Genomic DNA, 23,315 nt, shown 5'->3' on the forward strand with positions numbered 1-23,315 from the left:
ACTCTATGATTATGCAATATTATATGCTTCATCACAAGTTCTGAGAGCATGGTCTCTTAAAAGTAGCTTCCAAAGGCCATTTTATTCTGATAGAGCTTTGACTTTATTTTGCTTCTCATAATACTTTTTTCCTTTCTCTCGATCAATCTTTAAAGAGCAAACCTTTGTAAGAAAAACTGCCTAATTTCCCCACCAAAACAGCTGTTTAAACTCCTACCAATTACTTAGGAGTCTACTTCCAAATGGTAAACAGTAAACACGTGACATTTATGATTGAAACATATAGAGACATTCAAGGATATTCAAATTCATATACCTACTACTCACACAGAGTCTCCTCAAAACAGAGAATGTACTTATATAAACAAGTTATCATAAGATGAGATCAGTTCAGTTCAGTCCCTCAGTCGTGTCTGACTCTTTGCGACCCCATGAGTTGCAGCATGCCAGGCCTCCCTGTCCATCACCAACTCCCGGAGTTCACTCAAACTCATGTCCATCAAGTCGGTGATGCCATCCAGCCATCTCATCCTCTGATGTCCCCTTCTCCTCCTGCTCCCAATCCCTCCCAGCATCAGAGTCTTTTCCAATGAGTCAACTCTTTGCATGAGGTGGCCAAAGTACTGGAGTTTCAGCTTTAGCATCAGTCCTTCCAATGAACACCCAGGACTGATCTCCTTTAGAATGGACTGGTTGGATCTCCTTGAAGTCCAAGGGACTCTCAAGAGTCTTCCCCAACACCACACTTCAAAAGCATCAATTCTTCGGCGCTCAGCCTTCTTCACAGTCCAACTCTCACATCCATACATGACCACAGGAAAAACCATAGCCTTCACTAGCCGGACCTTTGTTGGCAAAGTAATGTCTCTGCTTTTGAATATGCTATCTAGGTTGGTCATAACTTTCCTTCCAATGAGTAAGCATCTTTTAATTTCATGGCTGCAATCACCATCTGCAGTGATTTTGGAGCCCCCCAAAATAAAGTCAGCCACCGTTTCCCCATCTATTTGCCATGAAGTGATGGGACCAGATGCCATGATCTTCGTTTTCTGAATGTTGAGCTTTAAGCCAACTTTTTCACTCTCCTCTTTCACTTTCATCAAGAGGCTTTTTAGTTCCTCTTCACTTTCTGCCATAAGGGTGGTGTCATCTGCATATCTGAGGTTATTGATATTTCTCCCAGCCATCTTGATTCCAGCTTGTGCTCCTTCCAGCCCAGCATTTCTCATGATGTACTCTGCATAGAAGTTAAATAAGCAGGGTGACAATATACAGCCTTGACGTACTCCTTTTCCTATTTGGAACCAGTCTGTTGTTCCATGTCCAGTTCTAACTGTTGCTTCCTGACCTGCATATACATTTCTCAAGAGGCAGGTCAGGTGGTCTGGTATGCCCATCTCTTTCAGATTTTTCCACAGTTTCTTGTGATCCACACAGTCAAAGGCTTTGGCATAGTCAATAAAGCAGAAATAGATGTTTTTCTGTAACTCTCTTGCTTTTTCAATGATCCAGGGGATGTTGGCAATTTGATCTCTGGCTCCTCTGCCTTTTCTAAAACCAGCTTGAACATCTGGAAGTTCACGGTTTACGTATTGCTGAAGCCTGGCTTGGAGAATTTTGAGCATTACTTTACTAAGATGAGATAGCTAAATTATAAATTAATTACTTAAGTGACCCTTTTAGACTAATAAAAAGAGTTAGTGGGAATTCACTGAGGAATTAACTTCAGTGGCCCAATGAGAAGACAACATTGGCCAGCAACAATGGGAAAGGAATTCAAACTCTGACCACAGCATAACGGCCGACACCTTCAGGATCACCTTCAGAGAGAACATCTTATTATCAGAAGTCTACTAAATACTTTTATGTGGTACAATCAATTTTCTATATTCAGGTATTTTCTACTATTCTCCATGTAGTCATTCTAATGGCTGTCTAATATTCTATTAGGTAGATATACATACAATACTCTTAACCAGACCCTCCTTCTCGAACATCTGTGTTGTCTGTACTGTTTTAATTTTTATTTAATACTAAAATAAATGTCATATAGAATTTTTTCTTTCTTTTGAACTAGTTCTTGGGGAAAATTCTAATGGCATTTGTTGAAAGATGGCACACTTTGAGTGGTCCTTTTAAAAGGAGGGAATTATAATTAACCTTTCATCCTCTATTCCAATCTCAATATTTTGTCACTCCCTCTTCTCCTTGAACTTCTCACTATAGCCATTTCCTTTGCTTTTTGAGTTTCTCATGCAGAGTCAACTGTTTGAAAATACTGCTTTTCAAATTTCTTTAACAAACCCTTATAAGAGGACTTTTAGAACTCTCAAAATTCTATCTAAACAACAACTGCTTCTTCATGGTATACCAACCTAGGATTACAATTAACTTTCTGAGTAAACTATGAAACAATTCTACAACTAGGTATCATAGAGTAAAATGTACTGGCAAAGTCAATACAAGAAAAAAGGTCTTACACAAAGCAGAATAATCTACTTGAATCTTCAGCCTTGATAAATTCAAAACAGTGTGATCTATAATGAAAGATACATTTATCATAACCTATTTTAATTTAAAATACAGCCTTTTATTTTAACTAGAGGACAACACAAGATTAATTACATTCTTGGTCAGTAAAGCTAAAGGTTTATCCATTTTGCTGATCGTCTCAGAAACCCAACTTATGATTTCAATGATTTCTCGCTTGTTTTCCTATTCTCTATTTATCTCCACTTATTATTATGTCTTTCCTTCTGCTAGTGTTGGGTTCAGCTAGTTTCTCTTCTTTTTTTTAATTGAAGTGTAGTTGATTTACAATATTATATTAGTTTAAGGTGTACAGCATAGTGATTCAGCATTTTTATAAACTATACTCCATTTAAGGTTATTACCTTATAATAAAGGCTATAATTTCCTGTGCTGTATTTAATCCTAACCCTTGCTGCTAATCTATTTTATACATAGTAGTTTATACCTATTAATCCGATATGCCTATCTTGTACCTCTTTACTTCCCTCTCCCTGTGGTATCCACTAGTTTTCTTTAACTGTGAGTCTATTTCTGTTTTACTATATACATTCGTTTGCTTTGTAGATCCCACACATAAGTGATAACACAGTATTTGTCTGACTTACTTCACTAAGCATAATATTCTTGTAAGTCCACTCACATTGCTATAAATGGTAGAATTTCATTCTTTTTTATGGCTGAGTAATATTCCTATGTGTGTGTGTGTGTATGTATGTATGTACGTATGTACATATATGTGTATGTATATACACTCACACCACTTCTTTAACCATTACTCTATTGATGGATCCTTAGGTTGCTTTCATATCTTATAAATAATGCCGCCGTGAATACTGGAGTGAATGTATCTTTTTGAATTAGTTTTTTCATTTTTTTTTAGATGTATACTCAAAAGTGGAATTGTTGGATCATAGAGTAGTTCTATTTTTTCTTTTTTGAGAAAAAACCTCCATACTATTTTTCAAAGTAACTGCACCAATTTACACTTCTATTGACAATGTACAAGAGTTGCCTTTCCTCCACATCCTTGTCAACATTTGCTATTTGTGGTCATTTTGATGACAGCCATTCTGACAGGTGTGAGGTGATGTTTCATCATGGTTTTGATTGTATTTCTCCAATAATTAGCAACACTGACCATCTCTTCATGTGCCTGTTGACCATCTGATATCTTCTTTGGAAAAATGTCTATTCAAGTTTTCTACCCATCTTCTAATAAGGTTGCTTTTATTAAAATATCAAGTTGTACAGGTATTTATTTATCCTGGATATCAGTCCCTTGTTGGTCATACAATTTGCAAATTATTTTTTCCCATTAACTAGGTTGTCTTTTTGTTTTGCTGATTATTTTCTTTGCTGTGCAAAAGCTTTTAACTTTAACTTGGTCCCTTTTGTATATTTTTGCTTTTATTTCTTTTGTCTTAGGAAACAGATTAAAAAATATATTGCTCTTATGTCAAGGACTATTCTAGTTTTATGGTTTCAGTTCTTATAGGTACATCACTAAACCATTTTAAGTTTATTTTTGTATATGGTATGAGAAAATGTTCTAATTTCATTCTTTTACATGCAGCTATCCAGTTTTTACAACATTATTTACTGAAGAGATTATCTTTTCTCCATTGTATATTCTTGCCTCCTTTGTCATAGATTAACTGACCCATACAGGCATAGGTTCTGGGCTCTCTGTTCTATTGATCTATGTGTCCGTTTCTGTGCCAGTACCATGCTATTCTGATTACTGTGGCTTTGCACTCAGGGTGCATGAGTTTCTATGAGCAAAACCTCCAACTTTATTCTTTTTTTATTCTTTTTTCCCCTCAAGATTGCTTTAACAATTCGAGGTCTTCTGTGGTTCCATTTGAATTTCCGGATTATTTATTATAGTTCTATGAAAAATATCATGGGAATTCTGATAGGAATTACATTAAATCTGTAGATTGCTTTGGGTAGTATAGATATTTTAACAATATTAATTCTAACAATATATGAATATGGGATATCTTTCCAATTCATTGTATCATCTTCAATTTCTTTCATCAATGTTTTAGTTTTCAGAGTGTAAGTCTTTCACCTGAAGTTTATTCCTAGGTATTTTGTTCTTTTTGATGCAATTATTTTTTTACTGCTTTCACTTTCCAATAGTTCATTATTAGTGTATAAAAAACAAATAGATTTCTGTATATTAATCTTGTATCCTGCAAGTTTACTGAATTCATTAATTAGTTCTAATAGTTTTGAGGTGGAGACTTTAGGGTTTTCTATGTATACTGTCAGGTCATCTGCAAATAGTTTTACTTCTTCCCTTCCAATTTGGGTGCTTTTTATTTCTTTTTCTTCTCTGATTGCTGTTGTCAGGACTTCCAATACTATGTTAAACAGAAGTGACAAGAGTGGGTTTCCTTGTCTTGTTCCTTTTAGCTTTCTAAGCTAAGGATGATGCTAGCTGTGGGTTTATCATAAACAGCCTTCATTATATTGAGATATAGTCCTTCTACACCAACTTTGATGACAGTTTTTTCAATCATGAATTGATACTGAATTTTGTCAAAGGCTTTTTGTGCATCTATTGAGATGATTATGTGATCATGATCCTTCCTTTTGTTAAAATGGTATATATTACATTGATTTGTAAATACTAAAACATCTTTGCATCCTAGAATACACCCCAGTTGATCATGGTGTATGATTCTTTTTATATATTGCTGGATTGAGTTTAGTAATACTTTATTGAGATTTTTGCATCTACATTCATCAAAGATGTTGCTTTGTGGCTTTTTTTGGCAATGTCTTTCTCTGGTTTTGGTAACAGGGTAATGGTGGCCTCGTAGAATGAATTTAGGAGTGTTCTGTTCTCTTAAAATTTTTGGAATAGTTTGAAGATAACTAGTAGCTCCTCTTACATTTGGAAGAATTTCCCTTTGAAGCTGCTGATCCAGGATTTTTGTTTGCTGGGAGCTTTTGTTTTTTAATTACAAACTCAATTTCACTATTAGTGATAGGCTTGTTCAAATTGTCTGTTTCTTCCTGATTCAGTTTTGGCAAGTTTTATGTTTCTAGAAACTTGTCCATTTCTTCTAGGATGCCCAATTTGTTGGCATATAACTATCTGTAGAATTCTCTTACTATTTTTTGAATCTCTGTGAAACTGGTTGTTATTTCTCCTCTTTCATATCTTATGTTGTTCATTTGGGTTCTCTCTCTTTTCTTCTTGATAAGCCTGGCTAAAGGCTTATAATTTTGTTTATCTTTTCAAAGAACAACTCTTGGTTTCCTATTTTCTAATGTGGGGTATGTTATTTTTTTGGTCTATTTATTTCCTGTATGATCTTTATGACTTCCTTCTGCCGACTTTGGAATATGTTTGGTCTTTTTCTAACTCCTTTAGATTGTTTAGGTCTTAAGGAAGGCATGTATCCCTATAACTTTCCTTATGGAACTGCTTTTGCTGCATCCCACAGATTTTAGAAGTTGTGTTTCTATTTTTACTTGTCTTGAGGTATTTTCTCTTTTACTCTTTGATCTCGTCATTGACCTATTGGTTTTTTACTAGCATGTTATTTACTCTCCATGTGTTTTTGCTTGTCCTGTTTTTTTTCTGTAATTGATTTCCCTTTCATACCATTGTGGTTGGAAAAAATGCTTCACATAATTTCTATCCTCTTAAAATTGTTGGGACTTCCTTTGTGGCCTAGCTTGTGGTCTATCCTGGAGAATGTTCCAAGTGCACTTGAAAAGAATGTATATTCTGCTCTTTTTAGATGAAATGTCCTTAATATTTACAAGTCCTTTGGTCTACTGTGTCATTTAAGACCACTGTTACCTTACTAATTTTTTGCATGATCTATCCATTGATGTATGTGGGGGTGTAAGGTCTCATACTATTATTGTATTATTGGCAATTTCTCTGTGTATATCTGGTAATATTTCCTTTATATATTTAGGTGCTCCTGTATTGTGTACATATATATTAACAACTGTAATATCCTTTCTTGTACTGATTCCTTTGTCATATAATGCCCTTCTTTGGTTTCTGTTATAGCCTTTGTTTTAAAGTCTATTTTGTCTGATATGAGTGTAAATGCTCCTGCTTTCTTGTTATTTTCATTTACATGAAATATCTTGTTCCATCCTCTCACTTTCAGTGTGTGTGTGTGTGTTTAGCTCTACAGTGAGTGTCCTGTAGAAAGTATATTTTGTTAACTATTTGGGGTGTTTTTTTTTTAGACTTTTTAGTTCTTTCTTCTTTTGTTCTCTTGTGATTTGATGACTATCTTCAGCATTATGTTTGGATTCCTTTTTCTTTTTTGTGTGTACATCTAATATTGATTTTTGGTTTGTGGTTACCATGAAGTTTTTATATAGCAATATATAAAATATGCTATAAATATCATACAAATAATATATACATGATTGTTTTAAATTGCTGATCTCTTTATTTAACAACCCTGTATTTGTACTGTCCTCCCCTCATGATTAATGTTTTTTGATATCTTAATTTACATCTAGTTGTTTTGTGTATCTCTTAAGATCCATTGTTTTCTGTAAGGATATGTCATCTAATTTCCACATTATGGAATCTTCCAGTTTTACTTTTTATTGAATTCTAGTTTCATTCCACTGTGGTCAGAGAAGATACTCTATATGATTTCAGTTTTTTTAAATGTGTTGAGACTTGTTTTGTGGCCTAACATACTGTCTATCCTAGAGAATGTCACATGTGCACTTGAGGGAAAATGTATAGGCTATCATTGAGTAGAGGGTTCTATAGATGTCTATTGGGCCTCTATTTCCTCATTTGTCTTCTGCCTAGTTTGTCAATCCATTGATGAAAATGATGTATTAAAGTCTCTATTACTGTAGAATTGGTTATTATTCCCTTCAATTCTGTTGGTTATGCTTCATATATTTTGAGGCTCTGTTGTTAGGTGTGTATAGGTTTATAATTTTTAACATATTAATGCATTGACTCTTTTATCAATACATAATGTCATTCTATGCCTCCTGTAACAATTTTTGTCTTGAAGTTTATTTTGGTCTGGTATTAGCATATATATGCCAGCTCTCTTTTGGTTACTATTTGTATGTTATATATTTTTCCATCCTTTCACTTTCAATCTGTTTGTATCACTGGATCTAAAGTGAAGTCTACTGTAGACAGCACATATTTGAATAATTTTTTAATCAGTTCTGTCTATGCCTTTTAATTGGAGATTTTAATCTATATAATTTAAAGCAATTACTAAAAGGAAATATTTACTTCTTCCATTTGCTGTTTGTTTTCTATGTCTTATACCTGTTTTGTTCTCAACCCTCCATTACTGTCTTCTTTTGTGATTAACTGATTTTTGGTAGTATACCATTTTTTAGGTTTTTCCTTAGTAGTTACCCTCGGAATTACAGTTAACATATTAACTTTATAACAAGTTTGAATTAATACCAACTTAGTATCAATAGTACACATACCTCTGGTCCCGTATAGCTCTGCTGCCACCCTATATTACTATTCTCGCAACCAACATTTTTATACATGTGTGCCCATTAACACAGATTTTAAATTATTTACTGGCTTTTGTATTTACCTATGTAACTACCTGTACCTTTCTTAATTTCTTTTTATAGCCTCAAGGTACTGTTTAATATCCTTTCATTTCAGCCTGGAGAACATTGTTTAGCATTTTTTATAGGGCAAGTCTACTAGTGACAAACTCTTTGGATTTTCTTACCTGAGAATGTTTCAGTCTCCAGTGACACCATCTGGGAGGGTGTAACATGCCTACCCAGGCTATCTGCTGCCATCAGTCACAGTTAAGAGACTAGATTCCCCCTTTAGTCTCTGCTGAAGCCATCTCTGCTGGCTAAGAAAGCACCACTCTGGGATGTCTACTGCTACCACATAAGGGGCAAGACCTCCCCAGTAGGTCTCTGCTGACACTGGAGGGAGAAGCAACCACGGTGTTTGACTGGGGTAGAGTTGCTGCTGCTGCTAAGTCGCTTCAGTCGTGTCCGACTCTGTGCGACCCCATAGATGGCAGCCCACTAGGGTTCCCGTCCCTGGAATTCTCCAGGCAAGAACACTGGAGTGGGTTGCCATTTCCTTCTCCAATGCATGAAAGTGAAAAGTGAAAGGGAAGTCACTCAGTCGTGTCCGACTCTAGCGACCCCATGGACTGCAGCCTACCAGGCTCCTCTGTCCATGGGATTTTCCAGGCAAAAGTACTGGAGTGGGGTGCCATTGCCTTATGTCAAAAAAAGTTTATAACCAGCTTAGCTACCTCTTTCCCAGTCCTCCGGCTAGATAGTACATTTTCTTTCTGTTTGCATCTGTCAGTGGTTCTGGGTCGCAGGCTTTTCTTGTGCCCAGTCCAGGATATGTGAAAGATTTTTTTAAAACCCAAGGAACTCATTACTATGCTGTTCCTCAAGTCCTGAGGCCCTAGCTGGCTTGCTTTCCTCTTCACATCTTTTAAAATCCTCTTTCTGCCATATTATGCCTAGAGTTTTTAGTTGTACTTGGAGGGAAGTGGGAGGGAAGCAGGGAAAGATTAATCCAAGCCATCTTGTACTCAGTTATGTTTTCTGATGTTTCATCTATATTTTCAACAAAATTTTCTTTGGACAGAGGAATACAACATATAATCTGACACCTTAAGAACTAAGAGGATCTATCTAGACTAATCTTCTCATTTCCTAGAAGAGATAGTAGGTCTGTCAGTCGAATTTGCTTACTTCCCACAAAGCCATAGAGCTACACAATAGCAGGGCTAAGGATAAGACCACAGACAGACACATTTGTATAATGTTGTATAGCTTTCATTAAGTTCTTTCATCATTGCAAATAAAGATAAATCCTGGGCCTAGATCTTCTTTCTGTAATCACTAAAACACTCACTAACATATTGTGATTTTCAGCTAATCTTCAGCATGCACTGTAGGACAGAAGAGAGTAATAATTTGGAAGAAAAATGCCTGAAAATTCTCTTCAAATAATTACTGAGTTTCCAGTACATAAATACATAGAAGACTACCTCTTGGCATATACTAAATTTATATTTTGATGAGTAAAAATCGGGATGTTGTATATACCTTGGAAAGCTTACAAACATGATTCGTCTACATAACCAATATATTGAGGTGATGTGGTAACTAATGTACATTACATGAGATCATCTGAATATATTGTAAAAGATCTCATGATACGTGATATATGCCTTCTGAGTTTTAATCTGATAAAGAATAAAGGCACAAAATTTTAGAAGCTGTGACATTTCTATATTGTTTACACACAATGTTTCTTGCTGTTTTCCTATAGATATTTGAAAGCTACCAATGAGATACTTCATTTTACTCTCCTAAAAATATATTTAACGTGCATTTTAAACAGATTCAGTATGTATGCTATACTTTAATCAAATTTACATTCTAAAAACGTACTACATAACACTTTAAGACACTTACATAATCAGTAGTAATGTCAAAAAAGAGAGAGAGATCTAAAACTCTTAATTTCTCCCAGGAGAACTTACTATTTTGTATTATCAGCTATATATTAATTTGTGAAAAGCATACTTGAAATGATAATATATTAATTTATAAAAACAATGTATTTATTTTTTAAAAAAGCATGGAGTATCAAATATTTCAGAACTTCAGGGCCTACAAACTGTCATTTGAGTTTAAGTGAACTTCAGTCTTTCCTTCCAAATGAAATGAAGAGAGTATTTTATATCAAGTTGTATCTCAGAAATTTGGCTTTGAAGTAAAGTATCATGCCCAGCATATTCCCAGTGGGTTCACTATTGCCTTAGAGACCTGATCCTAGCCAGATGACAAAGTTAGATGACAAATTAGCTGAATGGACTATGATTTCTTTTCAAGGCCATCTGTGTTCAACGCTACTTCTTCACAACAGTACACACATGACCAGAGGCACACAGCAACTAGTTCTTCCAGCAAGACCTTCCATCACACCCTCTGACCCTGCTAAAATCAATCATCAGTAGAAGCCTGAGACCCCTAGGCCATTCACTGCAATTGGGATTCCTGTCCCCACAGGGTCTGGATGTATCCTAGCTGGACTTCACGCCTCCAATCCCCGCAACTTGAGAAAGCCTCCCACCATACCCTTTAAGAAGTCAGGGCAGATCATTGACAAATCCCCTATATTCTCAACTTCTTCTTTGAACATTCCTTCCTCTCACCTTAGTTCAGTGCTTCTCAATCCTGACTGCACTTTCAGAATCACCTGGGGAACTTCTATAAACTCCCAGTGCTCAGGCCTCACTCTACACCATAGGTTCTGAGGATGGGGCCCAGGCCTCAGTAGGTTGAACTCCTCCTGCATCACAGATGATGGTGATGCCTGCAAAGACAAGCTCCACTGGGCTGTGTTATACCTGTGCTGTGCCCTCAGGGGCTGCTCCCCAGACAGAACTCTAGGGTCAGGAGGTCCCTCTCTCACAGCTCTGGCACCACCAGGTCTCAATTGAGCAGGCTAGCTGCTCTTTACTGCCACATTCAAACACAAAATCTCTCTCACCTAAAATCTACGAGGCTTTCCAAATTGTGGGCAGTTCCACCAACACACAGGGACTTCTCTTAAGCCTGTTTCTTTGCATTTGCTTTTTCTCTATAGTAATGCTCTGAATTCTTCAGCCATTGAAAATAAAAGTTCTCTTGTTTCTGTAAAACTCAATTTAACTGGTAACCTCAGCACTTCCATGAAGCCCTCCTGGTTTCTCAGAGCTTAGAAGTACTGCTAAAAGGCTTCTTCCATAGTGATTCATCCCACAGTGCTATTGTAGTGCTCACCTTATTGCTTGCAAAGAGCACTTGCCATTAAAACCAATACAGTATTGTAAAGTTAAATAAAATAAAATTAAAAAAAAATAAAAGTGAAAAGTGAAAAAAAAAAAAAGAAATTAGTGATATAAGTAGGAAAATTCAGAGCGCATGAGTCTAGATGGAGCCCCAATTCATCAAATGTGGTGCTAATATAAAACTGAAAAGATTATCCTTTGGACCAAAAAAAAAATCTTCTCTTTATTAAACATAATTACACTGAAGCAATTACCATAAGAAATCTGGCATGAGAAGTCCAGGTTCAATGCATGATACAGGATGCTTGGGGCTGGTGTACTGGGATGACCCAGAGGGATGGTATGGGGAGGGAGGTGGGAGGGGGGTTCAGGATGGGGAACACATGTGCACCCATGGCAGATTCATGTTGATGTATGGCAAAACTAATACAATATTGTAAAGTAATTAGCCTCCAATTAAAATAAAAAAAAAAAAAATCTGGCATGAGATCAACACTATTAAAGAGATTTGGCTATTGAAATACCATACAGGCCCTGAACAGAAAAGAGACCTACTAGACAAGTACCAACCCTGTTGATGGCATTTTACTCACTTTTTATGCAAACAATGAACTAATAAATTTAACTAACTCTCATTTTAATACTGCTCCATATAGAACTTCTGATTGCTTTTTTACCATTTACACTATGAATCAGTCTTTTTTTTTTTTTTTTAAGTGCTACCTCTGGCTTCTAGCCTGAGCCAAAATACCACACCCTGCTCTCTGGCCTGTCCACAGGAAAACATGGAACCAAAACATTTGATTCTTTATATACTACTTGGCCCTTCTTGATCTTACCTATTATGGTGGCTCAGATGGTAAAGCGTCTGCCTACAATGCAGGAGACACGGGTTCAATCCCTGGGTCGGGAAGATCCTCTGGAGAAGGAAATGGCAAACCACTCCAGTACTCTTGCCTGGAAAATCTCATGGACGGAGGAGCATGGTAGGCTACAGTCCATGGGGTCACAAAGAGTCGGACACAACTTAGCAACTTCACTTTCGGTTTTCCATATAGTATGAGAAATAAGATTGGTTTCTTTGAATTTATTCATTCACCTAATTCCAGGGCCCCATCTGGATAACTTAATCCAGATGTTCATATCATGGTGATGTCTGGTCTAAACATGGGTCAGCTAGACTGCATTTTATGCTGAAAACCTACACCTCATATCTCTCACTTGATAAAAGTAGAGATGGACTTTTGGTATACATAGGAATTATCTATCTATCTAAGGTCTTATCTATCTATCTTTGTGCACATATCTGCAATATACAAACTCTCTTACATACTTAAAACCTGATAGTGCATCACTGATTGGCCAAATCATTTTTTAAACAGCATACTTTTTGGAGAAATAAAATGTTTTCTCATTTATTATAGTCTAGTCTTGGCCATTTATCAAGTTAAATAATATGAAAATGTTAAATCCAAAAATAATTCAAAAACTTTTAAACTTAATCTCTTTTCAAATCTACTAATAAATATAATTATTTTAATTATATCAGGCTTCTTGGTTTCTCCCCCAAGGACTACAGTTTTAAACCCCATAAAAGGAGTCTCTGTAGTTAAGTATATATATATATTTTTTTTTCCAAAGTTAGCTTGATTGTCCATACACACCAAGAAACATTTTTTTTAACCAGAGAAAAATAATAACTCCAAGTATTTAAGTTCTCTGTAATAAAATTTGTTGTGAAGTGGTAAAAATAACCTCATGAGAGAAGAAGAAGGAGAAATGAAGAAAACACAGCAAACAAAAAAACACTACAATCCCAAGCTAATGTGTGATAAACTCTTGTTTTCATTCTCATCTCTTCCAAGGAAAGCTATTGGCATAAGATATAAAATTTTAACTTTAATCACATAATACAGAGATGAGGTGACAGATTAAAGATGTCTGGAAATGTTCTTACCAACACCTTAAGGCTGGTGTATAATAATGTGTCCTAACCACTAAGTCCTTAGGATATTAACAGGTATTTCATAAATAAAGGGATGAATGGTCACACAAGCTAGAAAACTACCAGCTTTAACAAAATTGACCAGGTTTCTTTACTGCAGAACTTCAAAGCCTTTAATGGGCTTGTGCGCCCTGTGAATCTCCCAGAGCAGGTACAGAGGCAGCAAATTCATCTTACCACAGAGCTCTATTCCCAGGAGGCTACTTTATCAAAAGTAGTTTGGCAAAGATTGAAACATATAGGTGCCCCATACAGGTGGTTAGGTGATTTACTCCTAGGGCCAATATTAGGAATTTGGCATGGCACAAAGACAACGCACCATCATGTACCAATCACCCAAGACTTCCTCTAGTGTCCCACATACAGTGGGTGAGGGGACCATGGGGGAGGGAAGTGGTGAAGGGTTTTTCTGCCTGCTTTTCTTACACACCTGTTTCTGGAGTCTGAAATCTCCATACTTAGGCAGCTGAGCTGGAGGCTTGAGCTGAGTGCTGGGCTCACTGTTTACAATGTGATGGGAAATCTGGTAGACAAAGAAGCAGTCTCCTTCATTAACAGTGACTTGAGCATTCCCAGACCCCCATCAGCTCCTCAGTCACCAAGTCCCAGAGCAAGCAGGAAACCCACACTGAGTAGCTGAGATAAGAACTGCTGATAACAGCAGCACAGTTCACAACCAGGAAGTAACTACTGTCACTTGCACCGCAGGAGAAACATAAGGAGGGTGGTCACAAAAGCCTTTTCAGACAAGTCTTTCATGCATTCATCCAGGTGACTCCCAAGCCCCACTCGGAAACCAGTAGCTGGTAGATAAGCACCTCCGGAATGTCCACTAATTTTGTTGTGACAGTTTTACTGTTGGTGCAAACCAGGAGTCAGCTCATCTAGGTCCTTCTAGGGGTATGTGGTGAAAGTCTCAATTGCCAGTGCAATGGATCCCTGTCTTCCCATGCACACAGATACTTTGACTGCAACTACAGGAAAGGGGAGAGACCTTCAGGAAACGGACCTTGGCTCTACTGTTTACCAACTATGTCACCATGGGTGACTTGCTTAACCCCTGTATGGTTCAATTTCCTCATCTGCTTTTCTAAAAGGTTAATAGAAGGGGGTGGCAGAGGATGAGACTGACGGCATAACCAACTCAATGGACCTGAATCTGAGCAAATTCCAGAAGAGAGTGAAGGATAGGAGAGCCTGGCACGCTGTAGTCACGGGGTTACAGTCAGACACGACTTTGCAACTGAACAATAACAACAAAATATCTGTACCTATATCAGGGTTTTTGTGAAGATTAACTAATATACTGAAAGCACTTAAGGGGCTTCCAAGGAGGTGCTTCCAATGCAGGGGGCCTGGGCTTGATCCCTGGTTGGGGAAACAAGACACCGCGGCGAAAAAAAAAAAAAAAAGAAAACCAAGAAAGAACTTAGCACAAATTCGTGCTGTATTGCAGATGCCCAATAAACACAGTAATTTAAATCCCGCGCTCCAGCAGCCCAGGACTGTGGCCACGGTCCTGTGTTCCTGCTGGGACGTCAAGCCCAACTTCCTTCTGGGAAGTCAAGTTTGCTGGGAAGTCAAGTCCAAAGAATAGCAAGGAGAGGTAAGAAAGCCCTCCTCAGTGATCAATGCAAAGAAAGAGAGGAAAACAATAGAATGGGAATGACTGGAGAAGGAAATGGCAACCCACCCCAGTGTTCTTGCCTGGAGAATCCCAGGGACAGGGGAGCCTGGTGGGCTGCCGTCTATGGGATCGCACAGAGTCGGACACAACTGAAGCGACTTAGCAGCAGCAGCAGCAGAGAGCTCTTCAAGAAAATTAGAGACACCAAGGGAACATTTCATGCAAAGATGGGCACAATAAAGGACAGAAATGGTATGGACCTAACAGAAGGAGAAGATATTAAGAAGACGTGGTAAGAATACACAGAAGAACTGTACAAAAAAGATCTTCATGACCCAGATAACCAGGATGCTGTGATCACTCACCTAGAGGCAGACAACCTGGAATGCAAAGTCAAGTGGGCCTTAGGAAGTATCACTATGAACAAAGCTGGTGGAGCTGATGGAATTCCAGTTGAGCTATTTCAAATCCTGAAAGATGATGCTGTGAAAGTGCTGCACTCAATATGCCAGCAAATATGGAAAACACAGCAGTGGCCACAGAACTGGAAAAGGTCAGTTTTCATTCCAATTCCCAAGAAAGGCAATGCCAAAGAATGTTCAAACTACCACACAATTGCACTCATCTCTCACGCTAGCAAAGCAATGCTCAAAATTCTCCAAGCCAGGCTTCAACAGTACATGAACCGTGAACTTCCAGATGTTCAAGTTGGATATAGAAAAGGCAGAGGAATGAGAGATCAAATTTCCAACATCTGTTGGATCATCAAAAAAGCAAGAGAGTTCCAGAAAAACACCTACTTCTGCTTTATTGACTATGCCAAAGCCTTTGACTGTGTGGATCACCACAAACTGGAAAATTCTGAAAGAGAAGGGAATACCAGACTACCTTACCTGCCTCCTGAGAAATCTGTATGCAGGTCAGGAAGCAACAATTAAAAATGGACATGGAACAACAGTCTGGTTTCAAATAGGGAAAGGAGTACGTCAAGGCTATATATTGTCACCCTGCTTATTTAACTTACATGCAGAGTACATCATGAGAAATGCTGGACTGGATGAAGCACAAGCTGGAATCAAGATTGCTGGGAGAAATAACAATAACCTCAGATATGCAGATGACACCACCCTTATGGCAGAAAGTGAAGAAGAACTAAAGAGCCTCTTGATGAAAGTGAAAGAGGAGAGTGAAAAAGTTAGCTTAAAACTCAACATTAAAAAAACTAAGATCATAGCATCCAGTCCCATCACTTCATGCAAATAGATGGGGAAACCATGGAAATAGTGACAGACTTTATTTTTTCGGGCTCCAAAATCACTGCAGATGGTGACTGCAGCCATGAAATTAAAAGACGCTCCTTGGAAGAAAAGCTATAACCAACCTAGACAACATACTGAAAAGCAGAGACATTACTTTGCCAACAAAAGTCTGTCTAATCAAAGCTATGGTTTGTCCAGTAGTCTTGTATGGATGTGAGGGTTGGACTATAAAGAAAGCTGAGCACTGAAGAATTGATGCTTTCGAACTGTGGTGTTGGAGAAGATTCTTCAGAGTCCCTTGGACTGCAAGGAGATCCAACCAGTCCATTCTAAAGGAGATCAGTCCTGGGTGTTCTTTGGAAGGAATGATGCTAAAGCTGAAACTCTGGTACTCTGGCCACCTGATGCAAAGAACTGATTCATTTGAAAAGACCCTAATGTTGGGGAAAACTGAAGGCGGAGGAGAAGATGACAACAGAGGATGAGATGGTTGGATGGTATCACCGACTCAATGGACATGATTTTGAGCAAGCTCCGGGATTTGGTGATGGACAGGGAGGCCTGGCATGCTACAGTCCATGGGGTTGCAAAGAGTCAGACATGACTGAGTGACTAAACTGAATAATTTAAATAAGTAGAAATCATAGCCAAAGAAGGACAAGGATGGAACTAAAGCTTCTGGTAGTAATGTACACATACTCGGTCATGTCCAACTCTTTGTGACCCCGTGGACTATATCCCATCAGGCTCCTCTGTCTGTGGGATCTTCCAGACAAGAATATCTGAGTGGGTTGCCATTTCCTACTCCAGGGGATCTTTACAACCTAGAGGTCAAACTGGCGTCTCTTGTGTCTCCTGCATTGACAGGCAGACTCTTTACCACTGTGCCACCTGGGAAGCCCCTGAACTAAAGCTTAGCAGGAGATAAATAGTGGAAATTCAATAAACACTTGTTGGTTAACCAATCTCTCATAAAGCTAATGCTGGACTATTGGAAAAATAAGTTCTCACTTGTTTATATGGGGGTCAGGAGGAATAGGGCTTTTAATTACCCTAAAAACTGAAGGATGAAGCCACTGTCTCATGGTATTTGCATCTTGAGGCTGAGTGGACACTAAAGACCATCTAATTCTCTAAGAGAAGGACAAATCAATGTTAAAAGTGGTTTCAGCCACTCAGCGAGTCCTAAGATGCACCATATGGAAAGGTATGCTCTGAACTATCCAGAGCAATGAGGTAGAAAATGAGACTGTGTACAGAGACATTTGTCAACATTTTCTGCCAAAAGTTGTTAGAGGGTCCTTAAAGATAGTTTCTTCAGCAGCAATTAATGAAAGGAAGGATCTGTAGCACCCTTTACCACACTCTATGGATTTGCTGCTCGCTTCTCATTTTCAACTCTACAGAAAGTGATGAATAAAGACATAGTAGCACATGTCAAAAAGGCAGAATTCATTCACAAGTGAAACAGACTCAGGTGACATACTCTTCCACTCCTGCTAGATCAGCTTATTGTCCCAAAGGAAAATACCATCCTAAAAAAGCACTGTGAACCCAAACCACAGCACTAAACCCATGCTGATGACCATTTATTTTTAGTTTATGCAGAATACCACTCCTAAAACAGCAAGGAAAATATAGGCGCTCGATGTACATATACTTCACAGAATATACATGTTCCCTAGCCACAATCAGAGAGGCACCTCTTCTGCTCCTCTTTGTGTGAAAAACCACATGCAACCCTCCATAGCCAAGACTGAACTGTTTCACACATTTGCTTAAGGAGACTATCTCTTCCATCTGAGGCTGGGGGCTGGCTGGATAGGAAGAAATTCAGCCATGCTCTGCTCTCCCAGTCCAGTCCAGACATCATGTTGGAAACCTGACTGGGCAGTTCAGTGGTGATCAACCTGTGCAAAGGAAGCACAGTGGGAGGACAACTCCCTACGGAAAGACAGTATACAAAAATCAATGTTGTCTCCTACCTGTGATGGACAAGGTCTTGGAGGGAGCGCAGGTGGTGGAGGTAACAATCCTGACTTTGAAGCTGAAAAGAAAAACACACTGTTAAGGACCACCGGTGGGGGCGCGGGGGGAAGCCCTCTTTCACTTGTAAAACAGGAAGAGCTATTCCATTTAACTTGTTTAAACTTTTAAAATCTGTGGGCTAAATTAAAAAAAAAAGACCATATGCTATTCCAATCCCTTTTTCACTTCCATCCTATTCAAAGTCCAAATATTTATATAGGCTGTTGTAATTAAGATAATGTAAAACAGTAAGGAAATGACACCGTTTGATCAAAAAGGCCGGGATGTAGAACAGGATGGACAGTCAATCCCTCATTATTCCAATATTAATTATTTAGTTTCAAATACTCTAGGCCCTTTGGCTTCTTGCCTATTTCTCACAAGCTCTCAGCCATTACACTGCTCATTAGCTTGAGTTGGGAGCCAGAACCCTAATAAGGCAGTGCTGCTGCCCTGTAAGTCAGTGGGTCTGACAGCAGTAGGGGAGGCTGAAAATGATGGACGAAAATGATATTTAGGGATTCTTCAAAGATCTCAATTTCTGATAATTAAACCTGTTTCTAAAATAATTTAGCCCCATTTGAAGCATATTCTGAAAGAAAGTTTCATTCTAACTTTTTAAAAAATTTTATGAGATATAGAGAAAACTGGAGTTATGCCAAGAATGTCTGAGTTGTAACTTAACAATGAAAACAAACATCTGCTATTGAATTATAAATAAGGCTCATGATCACATGCAAGAAATGAGTTTATTATCACACACTGGTCAAGTAAAACCACATTCTTTACAAACTTCTTCAAAAAGCATACCATGCTCTATATAACTATAGGCAGTTTACTTCCAAATCTGTAATATGTGTGCTAGTATTTGGACAACTTTCTATGCCTTAAAAATAAATCACAGCAATGTGCCAAGAACATAAAAGTTTTTGCAAATCACTTTTGATTTGATCCAGCTAGATCAGACAAGCTAGAATATGGAGCTCAGGGCTTTCCACAAAGGTAACTCAGAGTAATTTCATAGAGATTTTCCTCCTGAGCCAGTGCATGAATACAGTACAACCATGTGGGCCCATCAGCGATTTCTCTCAGTCTGTCTTTCATTAAAATTTATTAAACACATCAGTAAGTCAAAACTCCAAAAATGGTGAGACCATGAACAGCCTTCAGAAACAAACCATTTAGCAAGAGAAAATGACAAAAGTCTCAGGAATTATCTACCGCAGGGCCCCCACTCTATGGGTCCTCAGAGTCTGGGCCTTTAAATTACCAGTTATTTTAAAAAATAAAACAAACAAAACAAAACAAAACAAAAAAAACAAAAATAAACACAAAATCTATGCTTGCCTTTAAAGGAAAGGCCTTTCACCAGAATGAAGTCTATGTTAAACCAACCCTTCATTAACAAAACAGGACTAAGAAATGATCAGACATTTAATTAAATGAGTTCTGATTCCAGTCAAGATGGAGTATCGGAAGCCAGATATACCCTCCTTTTTGAAAAAGCCAAAAACAAATCTATAGATTTTTTTATATAAAATAAACAGTTTCTTTGACACTAGGAAATCAGGCAACAAAAGACAGTGATTCCTGAGAGACAGGAAACAAACCAGGTGAGTCATATGACTCACTGTCCCTGCTGACAGCCCTGCAAGTTACTAGAAAAAAGAATCTACCTCTAGATTCATGTCTGATTAATTTCATTTTTATTATTATTTAATTTTTCAAAAACAAATGCCCTATTTTTATAAATGATATTAAGGTGTGCTTCTGAATATACTTTTGGATAAAATTATATCATAAATATTAACAAATATAAACAAGGGTCCCTATAGTCAAATCTATGGTTTTTCTAGTAGTCACGTAGGGATATGAGAGCTGGACCATAAAGAAGGCTGAGCTCCAGTTTGACTATAAAGAAGGCTGAGCTCCAAAGAACTGATGCTTTCAAACTGTGGTTCTGAAGAAGACTCTTAAGTGTTCCTTGCACAACAAGGAAATCAACCCTGAATATTTACTGGAAGGACTGATGCTGAAGCTGAAGCTCCAATACTTTGGACACCTGTTGCAAAGTGCCAACTCTTTAGAAAAAACCCTGATGCTGGGAAAGACTGAAAGCAAAAAGAGAAGGGGATGGCAGAGGATGAGATGGTTACATAACATCACCAACTCAAAGGACATGAGCTTGAGCAAACTGTGGGAGACTGTGAAGGACAGGGAGTCTGGAGTGCTGCAGTCCATGGGGTTGCAAAGAATCACACATGATTTAGTGACTGAACAACAGCAACATGATCTCAAGGGTAACGTATACACTATTTCACTATGAAGCATGGCATTTGCTGTATGTTTGTTTTCAGTTCAGTTCAGTTGCTCAGTCATGTCCAACTCTTTGCAACCCCATGAACCACAGCATGCCAGGCCTCCCTGTCCATCACCAACTCCCGGAGTCCATCCAAACCCATGTCCATTGAGTCGATGATGCCATCCAACCATCTCATACTCCGTTGTCCCCTTCTCCTCCTGTCCTCAATCTTTCCCAGCATCAGGGTCTTTGCAAATGAGTCAGCTTTTCGCATCAGGTGGCCAAAGTATTGGAGTTTCAGCTTCAATATCAGTCCTTCCAATGAACACCCAGGACTGATCACCTTAGGATGGACTGGTTGGATCTCCTTGCAGTCCAAGGGACTCTCAAGAGTCTTCTCCAACACCACAGTTCAAAAGCATCAGTTCTTTGGCACTCAGCTTTCTTTATAGTCCAACTCTCACATCCATACATGACCACTGGAAAAACCATAGACTTGACTAGATGGACCTTTGCTGACAAAGAGATGTCTCTGCTTTTTAATATGCTATCTAGGTTGGTCATAACTTTCCTTACAAGGAGTAAGTGTCTTTTAATTTCATGGCTGCACTCACCATCTGCAGTGATTTTTGGAGCCCAGAAAAATAAAGTCAGCCACTGTGTCCACTATTTCCCCATCTATTTGCCATGAAGTGATGGGACCAGATGCCATGATCTTAGTTTTCTGAATGTTGAGCTTTAAGCCAATTTTTTCACTCTCCACTTTCATCAAGAGGATCTTTAGTTCTTCACTTTCTGCCGTAAGGGTGGTGTCATCTGCATATCTGAGGTTATTGATATTTCTCCCAGCAATCTTGATTCCAGTTTGTGCTTCATCCAGCCCAGCGTTTCTCATGATGTACTCTGCACAGAAGTTAAATAAGCAGGGTGACAATATACAGCCTTGACGTACTCCTTTTCCTATTTGGAACCAGTCTGTTGTTTCATATCCAGTTCTAACTGTTGCTTCCTGACCTGTAAACAGGTTTCCCAATAAGCAGGTCAGGTGGTCTGGTATTACCATCTCTTTCAGAGTTTTCCACAGTTTGTGGTGATTCACACAGTCAAAGGCTTTGGCATTGTCAATAAAGCAGAAATAGATGTTTTTCTGGAACTCTCTTGCTTTTTCAATGATCCAGCGGATGTTGGCAATTTGATCTCTGGTTCCTCTGCCTTTTCTAAAACCAGCTTGAACATCTGGAAGCTCATGGTTCACATATTGATGAACCCTGCTTGGAGAATTTTAAGCATCACTGTACTAGCGTGTGAGATGAGTGCAATTGTGCGGTAGTTTGAGCATTCTTTGGCTTTGCCTTTCTTTGGGATTGGAATGAAAATTGACCTTTTCCAGTCCTGTGGCCACTGCTGCATTTTCCAAATTTGCTGGCATGTTGAGTGCAGCACTTTCACAGCGTCATCTTTCAGGATTTGAAATAGCTCAACTGGAATTCCATCACCTTCACTAGCTTTGTTCGTAGTGATGCTTCCTAAGGCCCACTTGACTTTGCATTTCAGGTTGTCTGGCTCTAGGTGAGTGATCACACCATTGTGATTATCTGGGTTGTGAAGATCTTTTTTGTGCAGTTCTTTTGTGTATTCTTGCCACCTCTTCTTAATATCTTCTGCTTCTGTTAGGTCCCGACCACTTCTGTCCTTTATAGAGCCCATCTTTGCATGAAATGTTCCTTTGGTATTTCTAATTTTCTTGAAGAGATCTCTAGGCTTTCCCATTCTATTGTTTTCCTCTATTTCTTTGCATTGATCGCTGAGGAAGACTCTCTTATCTCTCCTTGCTATTCTTTGGAACTCTGCATTCAAATGGGTATATCTTTCCTTTTGTCCTTTGCTTTTGTTTCCCTTGTTTTCATAGCTATTTGTAAGGCCTCCTCAGACAGCCATTTTGCTTGTTTGCATTCCCTTAATAGATTACAAAAATTCCCATCTATTTTGAGACTTTTTATGATAATTCATTACTGAATATTGAACCAAGTCCACATCTCCATCTGTTGAGATGATGCTATGATTTTTCCTTATGATTTGTTAATATGATAAATTACACTATGAATGTCTTAAGACACTCATACACCCCTAGGATAATCCCAACTTTGTCAGGTTTTTCTATCTGCTAGGCTGAGTTGGCTAATACTTGTTTAGGATTTTTGTAACTATAATCATGAGTTAGACTAACAAGTGAATTTCCTTTCTCATATGGTCCTCTGGTGTGTTTGATATGGCTGGAGAGTGATCCCTTTGTCTATACTCTGGAATAGGGTATATGAGATCAAAAATTGTTGCTGTTGTTGAATATCAGTTAAAACATGACATCAGAACCATCTGGGCCTCAGGTTTCATTGAAAGAAGATTTTTAATGATTTTACTTCTTTAAATGTTATAGGATTATTCAGACTTTCTAATTCTTAAAGTCATTTTTGATAAATGGTATTTTTTAGACAGTTATTCATTTTGCCTAATAAATTTTCACATTTATTGCCATAAAGGTGTTCAAACCCCCCTTATCATCTTAATCTCTGCAAAGGAAATCTTTTTCCATTCCTATATACTGTTTGTGTCATCACTGCGGTTTTCCTTCATCAATCTCACCAGACATTTGTCAAGTTTGATTCTCTTTTCAAAAAGCCAACTTTGAACTTTTTGTGTCTCTGGATTATATGCTTGCTTTCCGTTCAATTTGTGTCTGCTCATC

At 38.1% G+C, this 23,315-nt stretch overlaps 1 protein-coding gene across 2 annotated transcripts in view; it reads right to left on the bottom strand.

The window, feature by feature from the left end:
* The window catches only part of REPS2 (RALBP1 associated Eps domain containing 2), a 244,962-nt gene that overhangs the window by 49,684 nt on the left and 171,963 nt on the right, over positions 1-23,315 (bottom strand). For both annotated transcript variants that reach the window (XM_024988440.2, XM_024988439.2), the window contains exon 14: positions 18,228-18,289. In XM_024988440.2, the coding sequence (XP_024844208.1) occupies positions 18,228-18,289 (62 nt within the window). The remainder of the gene's footprint in view (positions 1-18,227; positions 18,290-23,315) is intronic.

The sequence above is a fragment of the Bos taurus genome, chromosome X, assembly GCF_002263795.3.
Source record: "Bos taurus isolate L1 Dominette 01449 registration number 42190680 breed Hereford chromosome X, ARS-UCD2.0, whole genome shotgun sequence".
NCBI classification, from domain to species: Eukaryota; Metazoa; Chordata; class Mammalia; order Artiodactyla; family Bovidae; genus Bos; species Bos taurus.